The sequence below is a fragment of the Manis javanica genome, chromosome 3 (assembly GCF_040802235.1).
Source record: "Manis javanica isolate MJ-LG chromosome 3, MJ_LKY, whole genome shotgun sequence".
NCBI lineage: Eukaryota > Metazoa > Chordata > Mammalia > Pholidota > Manidae > Manis > Manis javanica.
The window spans coordinates 210,647,551-210,659,998 of NC_133158.1; the positions used below are offsets into that span (position 1 = coordinate 210,647,551).

The 12,448-nt window shown below is 39.5% G+C and overlaps 1 protein-coding gene across 5 annotated transcripts in view; it reads right to left on the reverse strand.

The window, feature by feature from the left end:
- The window catches only part of PBK (PDZ binding kinase), a 28,552-nt gene extending 16,373 nt beyond the window's left edge, over positions 1-12,179 (reverse strand). For 3 of the 5 annotated variants that reach the window (XM_073232733.1, XM_073232731.1, XM_073232730.1), the window contains exons 1-3: positions 11,669-11,814; positions 5,239-5,332; positions 1,451-1,544 (exon numbers count right to left, since the gene is read on the reverse strand). In XM_073232733.1, the coding sequence (XP_073088834.1) occupies positions 1,451-1,544; positions 5,239-5,332; positions 11,669-11,677 (197 nt within the window). In that variant the 5' untranslated portion in view covers positions 11,678-11,814. The other 2 variants (XM_037024732.2, XM_073232732.1) reach the window with 2 other exon arrangements.
- Positions 12,180-12,448: the final 269 nt, after the last annotated feature.

Consider the following 12,448-nt stretch of genomic DNA (forward strand, 5'->3'; position numbering starts at 1 on the left):
GAAGAATACTGGTGACAAACAGAAGATCATACATGGTTCCAGGACAGTGAGAGGGACAGAAAACATAAAACAGATTACACAAAAAGAAAGACTTCAGAATTCTCACAAGCAACACTGCAAGTTAATGGACAATGGAACAATGTCCTCAAATTCAGGAGGAAAATTATTTCCAAACGAGAATACCAACCTAGAAAATAAAAAGGGCCATTCAAGGATGAGGGTAAAATGAAAACATGTTCAGAAATGCAAATTCTTAAAAATGTATCTCCTGTGCGTCTTTTCATGGGGAGCTACCAGATGTCCTCAAACAAAACAAGATGTAAAACAAGAAACAATACAACATAAGATACAGAAAAACAGGATCCAATTCACTGGAGAAAACAGGAACTCTCCAGAGTACCAGTCAAGGGAAATGCCGACTGCCAGGGCCACACTATGCGGAGGGGTAGGGTCAGGCAGGACCTGCTGTTTTCAGTATCAGCCACATGAAGCTTTCTAATTAAGTCACATTCTCTATGACTTTGCCAATGACACACTTTATATTTAAAAACATGTTTTTTACAAGGGAAAAAAAAGTGAAACTAGCCATGAACACATGAGAATTTTTTCTTTCAAAGTAACTTAGACAAGAATTTTTAGACCATATAAAACAAATGTCCACAAAACAAAAAGCACAAAAACACACAAAGGGGGTGTTTAAACTGCAAAAATGCTCATGAACACCTAGTTCTATACACTTGCTATGCTATTCTCAATTCAGCAGTTTTTATCAAAGAAAGCATTTCTATTTGGAGACAATATAAACCTAGATGAAGCTAACACTACGCTGGGCTGGACTTCCTGAAGAGTGCATTAAGGAATACATAATGACTTAGTTGTCTGCCTCTTAGAAACCATGAAGCTAAATTCAGAGTAATGAGTAAAACAACTTTTTAAACAAATGTGTTTGGCGTCTATATTAGCTATTAGCACCAATTCTAGTATTTCATTTTTCTTTTAACACAGTTTTCCTTTAAAATCCTATATTTACCCTTCTCACTGAACAAAAATGATATAAATAAAACCTTTAACTTCTTTAGAAGAGATTATCTTCAGAACTCTCCAGATAGATGAGATTAGCAGTCAAATCCCTCAACACTGGTAGCCTCTTTGAGGTTTTATTGGGAATCCTGCTTAGTACACAGAAGCCCCTTTCCTGTGTCCTGTTCCTTTCCCACACAAATCAAGGAAAAGCTGTAAGGTGAATTACTCCTCCAATAATCCACCAGGAGAAAGCTACAAGAAAAGCATACGAGACAGAGCTCTGGCAAGATGGAATACAGTGGTCAGTCAGGCTGGATCAGGAACATACCCCGAATCTGAATATCTGAATTTTCATATTCATTGTTGTCTCCAAGTACAGGAAAACTATGTTCCATGGAAAAAGGTTAATCTGAAATCTTATACTCACCTTTTCATAAGGTAGACACTGACCCCAGTACCAAAGCCAAGCTTCTGCATGAATGGAGAGGCAGGAATATTTATACATGGATTTGAACATAATGCTAAATGTCAGAAAAACAAAAAATAAAATCAGTATTTGAAAAAAACCTCCACAAATGCAAGCTACACAACACTCCGTTGTTAAGAGTATTAATGGCACAGTCTTTGGAGAGCAATGTGAAACTAGCTACCCTGATCTTAAAAGGGTACCCTTAGAGCAAGTCTACTTTTAGAGCTCTGTCTTACAATATCACTGAAGCAGGGATCAGCAAACGGCCTGTTTTCACCTGGCCCACAAGCTAAGAATGTTTTTTACATTTTAAAATGATTAAAAAAATAGAGAAGAATGTGCAACAAAGTCCCTTTGTGGCCCATAAAGCCTAAATTATTTACTATCTGCCATTTACAAAAAGTGTGCCAATGACTGTGCTATAGCAGGTGCCCAAAGACATCACACATGGACATGCATGCACACGTTTGAATACTGGGATTTGCTTTTGTGGCTGCAAAAACAAACAAAAAAACCTAAGTAAACATCATTACAGTCATAATCACAGTATATCTATATTATAGAGCATCATACAGTCATTAAAAGAGATAGAAAAGTCCAACATTGCTCATGAAAAAAATTAACTGCTTCCAGAAGTGCCACCTCACCATAAGCAACTAGAAAACTTGACGACATATAATGGTTTCCAGATACCTGACAATAGGCAGAGCAGGGTCGTGAACTCTGACAAATGATATGAGCTCTGTCATTGCTGTTACTTAATGCTCAACGGCTGTTTCAGAGAAGCACAGCCCAGAGGTCATGTCAAATTGAGGAAACAGAAATCACAGATCAAGGAGACATAAGTAGCTAGGAATCTGGAGCACAGAGGGAGCCACAAAGCAAGAAAGCCCCGGGAGCCTGGAGATCTCCCTTTGAGGGTTCGGCTAAATTCTTAAGTACATAGAACTCTCCAAAGTCAGAGAAAGCACCAAACACAAGCAGTAGGCTAAACAATTACCTGTGTAAAGATAACACAGGTCTAGGAATAGTTCCCCTACAATCAGCCAGAGTGTAGTACCCCTGTAACATACAAGGTATTCAGTAAAGTTCTCTCTATAAAGGGTCAGGGTCACAGCTGAGTAGTACAGTTAAATTTTAGTCCAAGGAAAAAGCTTAGAACAAAGCTTAAAAGCAAACTTCAATTAATGGTCAGGTGACTTAACCGTGACATAACAAGATCACACACCCTCCAAAACAGTAACAAAATCCAGCACTCAACAATGTAAAATGTCCAGCAGCCAATAAAAAGTTACCAGACATAAAAGAAGCAAAAAAGATGACCTAGAACAGCAGAAAAATAAACCAATAGAAACAAAGCATAAAGTGACAGTGATATAGATTAGCAGACAAGAACCTTAAGACATAAATTTTTAAAATATACTCAATAATACAAAGGAAATGTGAATATAACAAGGAAAGAAAAAGATGTAAAAAAGATCCTAATGGACTTTAAGAAATGTAAAATACAATGCATAAGAAAAACATGATCACAGAGCAGAAGAAAAGCTAGATTTTAAGACAAAGCAACAAAAACTACCAGAAATAAAGCACATAAAGAGTAGAAAAAATAATCATCAGTGAGCTACAGGCCAAGAGCAAAATGGATTTAATCCAACCACTGAGAACTACGTTAAGTGTAAATGGTCTGAACGGTGTTGTCCAACAGAACTTTCCGTCATGATGGAAATGTTCTATGTCTGTGCGGTCCAGCACAGTAAGCACCAGCCATACGTGGTTACTGAGCACTTGAAATGTGGCTTGTACAACTGAGGAACTAAATTTGTAATTTTATTTCATTTTAATTCATAGGAACCTAAATTTAAATTGCCACATGTGGCTAATGGCCAAACAGTCCAATTAAAGGTAGAAGTTGTCCAAAGGGGTAAAAACAAAACAAGATAAAACTACATGCTGTCTATAATAAACTCACTTTAAATAAAAACACAAACGGGTTAAAAGTAAAAGGCTAGAAAACATATACTATTCAAACACTAAGAAAAATAAAACTGGAGTTGTTCTGTTAATATCACATAAGACTTTGAACAGTGAGTACAACACTGACAAAGGATATTTCATAAGAGTGAAGGGGTAAATTCATCAAAAAGAATAGCCATCTTAAATGTGTCTATATCTCATAACAAGCTTCAAAATACATAAAGCAACAACTGAAAGAAAAAAATAGACAAACCGAGAATTATAGTTGGGAGTCACTTCTCTCTCAGTAATAGAATAAGTAAAAAGAAAATTAATATGGCTATGGACAACCTGAATAAAACAAGTCAACCTATTTGACCTAACTGACATTTATGGAACATTGCACCCAAAAACAGCAGAAAATATTATTTTTCAAGAGTATGAAACATTCAATGAAATAGACAAACCTCAGATTAGTCTGATCACGGAAGAAAGAAAATACAAAATATCAGTATCAGAAATGAAGGAGCTATCACCACAGATCCTACTGACATTAGAAGGGTAATAACAGTATATCATGAATAACTTTATGCCAATGAATTTAACATGGAGAAGGGATAAAGTCCTTTAAAAACACTAACAAAGCTTACACAATAAGAAATATGTAACTTGAATAGCCCAGTTAACATATGCCTACTAAGAAAACTCCAGGCCCAGCCCACATGGCTTTACTGCGGAATTCAACCAGTTATGGAAGAAATATTATCAATTCTACATATACTCTTGAAGAGAAAAAAACACTGAACATCTTTATGAATACAGAATATCCTAGTACCAAAACTAGACAGACATTCCAAAAAAAGACAACCAGAAAGTCCAATATCACTCATGACCACAGAAAATATTAGCCATTTGAACCAAGCAATATGTAAAACACATCATAACCAAACTGGATTTACTTAGGGAATGAAAATTTGTTTAGCACTTGAAAGTTAATGTAATTTACCACATTAACCAAGTGAAAAAAGAGAACTTTAACTCAATAAATTCTGAAAAAGCACTTGACAAAGTTCAGCACCCACTCATGATACTAACCAGGAGTAAAAGGAAAATTCCTCAAACTGATAAAGGACATCTGTGAAAAAACTGCATCTAACAAGACACTTCACTGCAAACAAGGCAGGTACGTCCAGTCACCCCTCTACTATTCAAAAATATACTGGATCAAGTGCCATAAGTAAAGAAAACGGAAATAAAATAATACAGACTGGGAAAAAAAAGTAAAATTGTCTTTATTCATCTACAACATTACCAACTATGTACAAAACAGTAAGCAACCTATAAAAAAAGCTAATAGAATAATTAAGTTTAGCTTGTTATCTTTAAGAACTTTTACAATTTTAGCCATTTTTGTATATGATGTGAGCTGAGGGTCAATTTGCATATGGATATCCAATTGCTTTCATTTGTTGAAAAGATTATTCATCGTCCATTGAACTGCCTTGGAAAACATCTTTCCCTCATAAGAGCAATGAAGTATGAGGGGGGAAAGTTAAAGTAGTTCCTCAACGTGCATGTTAAATTGATTCTTCACAAGGGAGAATCTCCAAATTTGTTAGACTAAAACTAGCCCACTAATGACCAAGCCCTGGCCTATAAAATAAATCTTATTAAGATCAACATTCTAAAGAGGACTTAAGCTAAAACTGTGTATGAAACATAAAGGATCAAACTACAATAGTACTAAGACATTTCGAAAGCAATTTTAAAAGGTTTTGCATCTATCTTACCAGGTTTCTTTTTTTCAGATAATTTAGTTGGTGTCTTGAAATTACCGACTTCTTCTGCCATAATAATGGAAGGTCTAGGTCCTTCCATTAGGTCCTATGATGAAAATAAATGGAAAGTTACACTGCAATTATAAGGGATATAATTTTTATTCATAAAGAAAAAATTCCTATAATGCTATCACTTATTTTATCATATAAACATAAAATTTGAGAACTGAAAAAGACTGTAACAAATATTTTATTATTCCAATTTATCATTTATTTTACCATTCTAATCTTATTATGAGGAGAAAACTGAAACCCAGAGAGGTACAATTACTTATCCAAGGCCATATTATTAATGACTGGATTGTTTTTGTTTGTTTGTTTTAATTAAAAAATACTACATGCATTTGGTTTTGAAAAAATGTTACCAGTACAAAAAAAATTAAGTCTCCTGCTCATACTTCCCAGGGCTAGTTATTAATCGGTATTTTATGTCCTTTAAAGAATTTGTCTATGCAAGCAGCATGATTCTTAACAGCCAAAAAAGAGTAAACAGAAATATCAATCAGATGATGATAAACAAAATATGGTATACAATACACACACAGAATATTATTCAATAACATATTCTATAAAATAGGATATTATTCAGTTATAAAAAGGAATGAAGTATAGACACGTATGACAACATGAATGGATCTTGAAAACATTATGCTAAGTGAAAGAAGCCATACACAAGAAGCTACTTTTATGATTCCATTTACATGAAATGTCCAGAATAGGCAAATCCATTGACAAAAAATAGGTTAGTATTGCAAGGGGCTAGGGGGAAGGGAGAATGTGAAGTGACTGCTGGTGGACATGGGATTTCATTTGGGATTAATGAAAATGTTCTAAAATCAGGATGTGGTTCAAAATATTCAATTCTGACTATTCCAAAACCACTGAACTATACACGTTCAAAGAGTTAATTTTATGACATGAATTACATCTCAATAAGCTTGCTATGTTTAAATTGTCTATGAAAATTAAATGTATATACTGCATAAACAAGCAATTTAATCCAAGCTTTTTATTTCCTCTGTAACATGCTTCTTAAAGAATTGTTTTTGTAAAAACAATTACTTTTTCTTTTTTGAAAAAGTTGACTTTTATATTAGATTGTTATAAAGCAAACTGTTCCTACATGTCTATAAGATTGTTTGGTTTGTCTATAAAAATTGGGAGGCAGAGAGAACATTTATTTGAATTTTTTATAGGGCCCTTAGTAAACAGCATCTTTAAAAATGCTGTACCAAGAAAAAAGCATCTCAAATGCCCACCTTTACTTGTCTGTTATTGAGAAGCTGTTAATTTTCTTTAAATGTAGCTACAACCACCACTGTCTTCATATTTCCTGGAATTTACAACACTGAAGATCCCCTTTTGAGCACTTGCCAAAAATAAATTAATTTTATCAAGTGGCATTTTTAGCTAAAATGAAGGAGTAAGTTTTTCTGGAACAAGTTTCAGATATTTGGGGAAGGATAAACTATTTTAACAGAGTGGGTTGGAGGAGATATTTCTACTGATTCTGAGACCCCTTCTCCCATCTTCATTCATCTTCCCTCACAGGAAGTCGTAAAGGAGCATCTCAATGAGTTTACAAGGCTTCTCTCTACCCAATGAGAAGCTTCACTCCATTAGTTCCCATATACTTAGTGAGCATGTACCATGTACTAGGCTCTATTCTAAGCACTGGAGACACATCGCATGAGACCCAAACAAACAATAAGATAAATATATCAGATAATGACATATATTCAGGGCAAATATAAACCAATGAAGGGAGACAAAGTGTTGAGAAGGAGCTTGGAATCTGAATTAGGGTGGTCATGGGAGGTCTCTTTGATAAGGTGTAATTTAAAGGTGTTGCAGGAGCTAGCCCACACAAACATCTAGGGGAGTCTGCCAGACAGGGTAAGTAATAAATACAGTTGACTCTTGAACAAATCTGGGTTTAGGGACACTCAACGCCCTGTGGAGTCAAAAATCCAGATATAACTTGTGGCTCCCCCCAAACTTAACTACTAAAAGCCTATATTGTTGATTTTATGTGCTAAATAATAAAACAGACTATTACCTACATACATTTTATGCATTCATGACATACCTTTCTCTTAATTTCTTCAACATTGCTAGGCTACACAGTTCATCTGCAAGCTTTTTCAAATTGTCACAAATCTCTGAAATTTTTTTCAGTATACTTATTGAAAAAAAACCCACGTATAAGTAGACCCGTGCAGGATTCTAAAAAATGTGGCATGAGAAGTGAGGCAAAAATCTCATCCCCAAACCACATATAATAGTAAAATACAACAAATACAACTATTCCTAAAAGAGTGACCAGAAATAAGATTGCAGCAGCCAGTCTACGTCTGGAAAAAGAGAACATCTCATGGAAAAGGGTAAAGTAACAAAGCCATGACCCAACAGGACCCGAGCACTCCCTCCCAGCACAGCTCACCACCAGGAGGAAGAGAACCACAGCAGGGAGGGAGCAGAAGCCCTTGACTGCTAAATACCCAGCCCTAGAAATCTACTCTGGGAGCACAGACCCACATTGCATGGTGCTCTGCAGATCAGAGGGGTTGAAAAGCAAAGTCAGAGGCTGAGATTCCAGCCTCTTGTGGAGAACAGGTTCCCATAACCGGCTGCTCTGGAACAAAAAAAGGCAGGCCCTTTGAAAGACTTCCCAGCAGTGAGAGGGCTGCTAAAGGGGCAAGGATTGCAGAGCTTGCTGCTCAGGAGAAGGAACAGGTGGACAAAATCTACTGGCACACTCAGCCCAGCAGGTTGGGAACTTTCAAGAGCTTCAGGCGCTCCATCCCCTTGGCTTGCTACACAGCCCCAAGGCCCCCCACCGTGATAAGCAGATTGCAGCTCCTTCCTCCTGGCCAGCACCTGTGTGCAAATCTTCTGCCTCCGCCATCGCTCCAGACCAGTCGGAGGGCAGCCCCGCCTAGGCAACTACACAGGCTTAATGCAGAGGCTGCTCCCAGCACACGTGGCTCACGGGCCCTGACAGTGGAGGCAGGCACTGCTGCCAGGAAGCAGGAAAGAGCTCTGTCCTCCTGGCAGGCATCAGCGTGGCTCGTCTGTGACCCCCACCATTGCTCCATGCCAGCAGGAGGGCAGCCCTGCCTACAGCAGCTTACGGGCTTAACACAGAGGCTGCTCCCTGTGTGAGCGGCTCACTGGCCCTGACAGTGGAGGCAGGCACTGCGGCCGGGAAGCAGAAGAGCTCTCTCTTTAGAGTAGGCACTGGCACTGCTCCCCTGCAACCATTACCATTGCTCTAGGTGCTGGGCAGCTCCAAAGAGCAGAGCTTCTGGGCACTAGAGGGTGCAGCCTACACAAACCTAATATTTCTCATTATCCAATAGGATTATGAAAAGGCAGAAGAACCTTGTTCAATCCAAAATCCCTCAAACACCAGAAAGAGCTCAGTGAAACTAAAATCACCAATCTTCCTGAAAAAGAATTCAAAATAGAAGTCATAAGCATGCTAATGGAGCTACAGAAAAATATTCAAGAGCTAAGGGACAAATTCAGGAGGGAGATAGATCCCTTAAATAATACAGTAGCTGAAATGAAACATACAATGGAGGATTTAAAAGCAGATTAGATGAGGTAGAGGAGACGGTAAATGTAATAGAAATTAGAGAACAGGACTACAAAGAAGCTGAGGCACAGAGAGAAAAACGAGCTCTAGGAATGAAAGAATGTTAAGAGAACTGTATGACCAATCCAAATGGAGTAATATTTGCATTATAGAGGTACCAGAAGAAGAAGAAGAGAGAAAAAGGAATAGAAAGTGTCTTTGAAGAAATAATTGCTGAAAACTTCCCCAATCTGGGGAAGGAAATAGTCTCTCCGGCTATGGAAGTGCACCGATCTCCCAACACAAGGGACCCAAGGAAGAAAAAACCAAGACATACAATGATTAAAATGGAAAAGATCCAGGACAAGGACAGAGTATTAAAAGCAGCCAGAGAGAGAGAAAAGATCACCACAAAGGAAAACCCATCAGACTATCATCAGACTTCTCAGCAGAAACCTTACAGGCCAGAAGGGCGTAGCATGATGTATTCAATGCAATGAAATAGAAGGGCCTCCAACCAAGAATACTCTACTCAGAAAGATTATCATTTAAATTTGAAGGAAGAATTAAACAATTTCCAGATAAGCAAAAGTTAAGGGAATTTATATCCCACAAACCATCCCTACAGTGTATTTTAAAGGGAATGCTCTAGATGGAAGTTCTCCTAAGACCGTCACCAGAGAAAATAAAACCACAGTAAAAGAAGTAGACCAATCAACTGCTAACCAAATACAAAATTAAATCAGCTACCCACAAAGTCAGTCAAGGGGTATACAAAGAGAACAGCATATGACACCTAACATAGAAAGAGTGGAGGAGGATGAAAAAGAAGGGAGAAAGAAAAAAAAAAAGTAGACCCACGCAGTTCAAACCCATGTTGCTTAAGGGTCAACTGTACAAAGACCTTGAGGCAGAAACGTCCAAGGATAAGCAAAGTCCACAGAGCTAGCATGAGGGAGATGGAAATGAAATCAGAGTTGGGGAGAGAGTGCTTCAGCCGTAAGGACAATGACTTATTCAAAGAGCTCTAGTAACAGTAAGGATTTTAACTTTTACTGAGAAATGGGAAGCTATTGGAGGGTTCTGCACGGAGGAGTGATACACTCCATCTTACGTTTCAACAGGATCACTCAGGCTTGGGTTTGTTAACTGAAAGACCAACAAGGGTGGAGGCAATCAGACCAATAAGGGAGCCCCCGCAATAATCCAGGAGAGAGAACGGTAGCTTGGATCCGGATGGCAGCAGCAGAGGTGGTGAGAAATGGTTGGGTTCTGGATATATTTTGAATCTGGAACCAATAGGACTTCCTAATGTTTGTATTTTTGTTAGGAATGAGATAAAAGTCAAAGATACAATAGAGGTGGCCTGACTGAGACCAGGAACTCAATTGTGAATGCCTTATTTGATATCCAAGTAGAAATGTGAGATAGGCAGTTGGATTTAAGTCTGGATCCAAGCTAAAGCTATAAATCTGTGGCATATCAGCATATATATGGTATGAGAGCCAAGAGACTAGATAAGATCACGTAGGAAGTAAGTGCAGATAGAAAAAAGACAACTCTGAATGAAGAAAAAAAGCAGCTGGAGGAGGAGCCAGAAAAGGAGGATATAAAAGAGGCCCGGTAAATATCGCGTCCTGGAAATCTTACTGCCTTGTAAGTTTCATTCCCCTTTTTCCCCTCTCAGCATAAAGAGGATTTGATATTCAAAAGGAATGTGTTTAAAAAAAAAATCTTCCTCCAATTAAAAACACCTAGTTTAAATACAAATCTTTTAAAATGTCATTGCATTCTAGGACACTCTAGGACCACCTTCCACTCCAAGCTACTCGCATCTGCATATACCATATCCTATCCATTTCGCAGCTGTCCGGGGCAACTTTTTTCATGGCTAAACACAGTTTAGGCCCTTAGTCTGATAGATGGCTTCTAGCCACTAGCCCAAACCATCTCAGACTCTCTATATATTATATACACATTCCCTATAAATTAATTGCTAAATAACCATACTAATCTAAATCACAAGATTCTTGTGAAAACAACAGCATAAAATTGTAATTATTTTAGATGAAGATACATTAGAAATGACAGTAATAACTGCGGGCAGAATTTCATAGTCTGTGGACTATTTAGGATAGTTTTAAAAAATCGAGTACTGTTTAGGACACAGTATTAAAAAGTTAACAGGGCTCAGTAAGCTAATCACCAGATATGTCAATAACTTCTGGATCCTAGGCCACCCTATAGCTGAACAAATACACAGACACTACTGGCAAAGCTGAAGTGTAGAGAGGCAGCAGAAAAATTGAAAAAAAGAACAGGGGAAAAAAGGAGATCATTGCGAAGAAAGGCAAAATAGAGGGGAGAAGTAGAATGAAAAAGAAAAGGGAAAGTTCTGATCAGACTCTGTCTAAGGTCCTTTACACCTCACATACACTATGGGTAGGATTCCGGGAGGTAGAGCTACAGACCATTGATCCCCTGATCCGGGATCAGGCTGGTTACAGAGGGCTGGTTGGTTAAAATCCTTTCACCTGCTCACTAAGGTCACTTGAAACTTGGAAGCAACAGGAGTTGAGGGTCTACGGAGGGAACTGTGGTTCCTACTCTTCGTCAACCCCTCCCGCCTCCATTCCCGCCAGCAGCCCTTCACCAGTGCTGGCCTCCCCTAGAGCCGAGAGGGGGGCGCACTCGGCGGAGGTCATGAACTGTTTCCACCAGGTACCCAGTGCTGGGATCTGCTGCATAACGAACACATCCCTCAAGACTAGGTTTCGCCTCAGGCCAGAGACCCGGCCTCACCGTGATCATCTGCAAAACCACCGGTAAAACAATGTCAGCTTGCGAGGCCGGCGGCTCCCAAAGCTGTCGCTGTCTACTACGCGGCTGCAATAAGAAGTTCAGGTTTAGCTTCGAAAAAAGGGGCGCTTTCTCTCTCGAAATCCCCACCCTACCCCTTGATTGAGACGCGCACGCAGGTTTGGGTTGCAAAGATGATCCCTACGGTCGTTGCCAGTTTAACGGTCCCGACGCTGCGACTTTCCCTCCAGGCCCCCGGGGTCCCCGAGCGGACGCTGCGGCCTCGGCCCGCCCCAGGCCCACGCGCGGCCAGCGCCCGCGACCCGCTCTCCTTACCGGAGCCGCAGGGCGGGAGGACGGGAGGTCCAGGCCTGGAAACCGGTTCCGAGCGCCCCCGACAGGGCTCCGCAGCTGCCTCGGCGTCCCACCGGGCAATACAGCACCTCGCGCGGTCTTTGCGTTTTGAATCCCTTCCGTTTTCAAAAGCGCGCGCCGCCGTTGCGTCGGCCGCACACTACGGGGTGGCGCGAGGGTCACAACAAGCCAGATTCGCCGTTCCCGTTCTTTTGGGTCTTTGCCGTTTAATTACCGGTTCCATTTTACTCCCAAACAGGAAGGCTGTGAAGACAAATAAAAGAAAGATAAGCGCAGGAAAGGACAAACCGACTTTTATAACCACTGTCAGCCCTTCAGAGGACCAACTGGTTCCAAAGAATGTATATGCCTGTATTTGAGGCTGAAATTCTTCCCCAATCACCCTGTGCTCTGAATGTGTAGTGATTG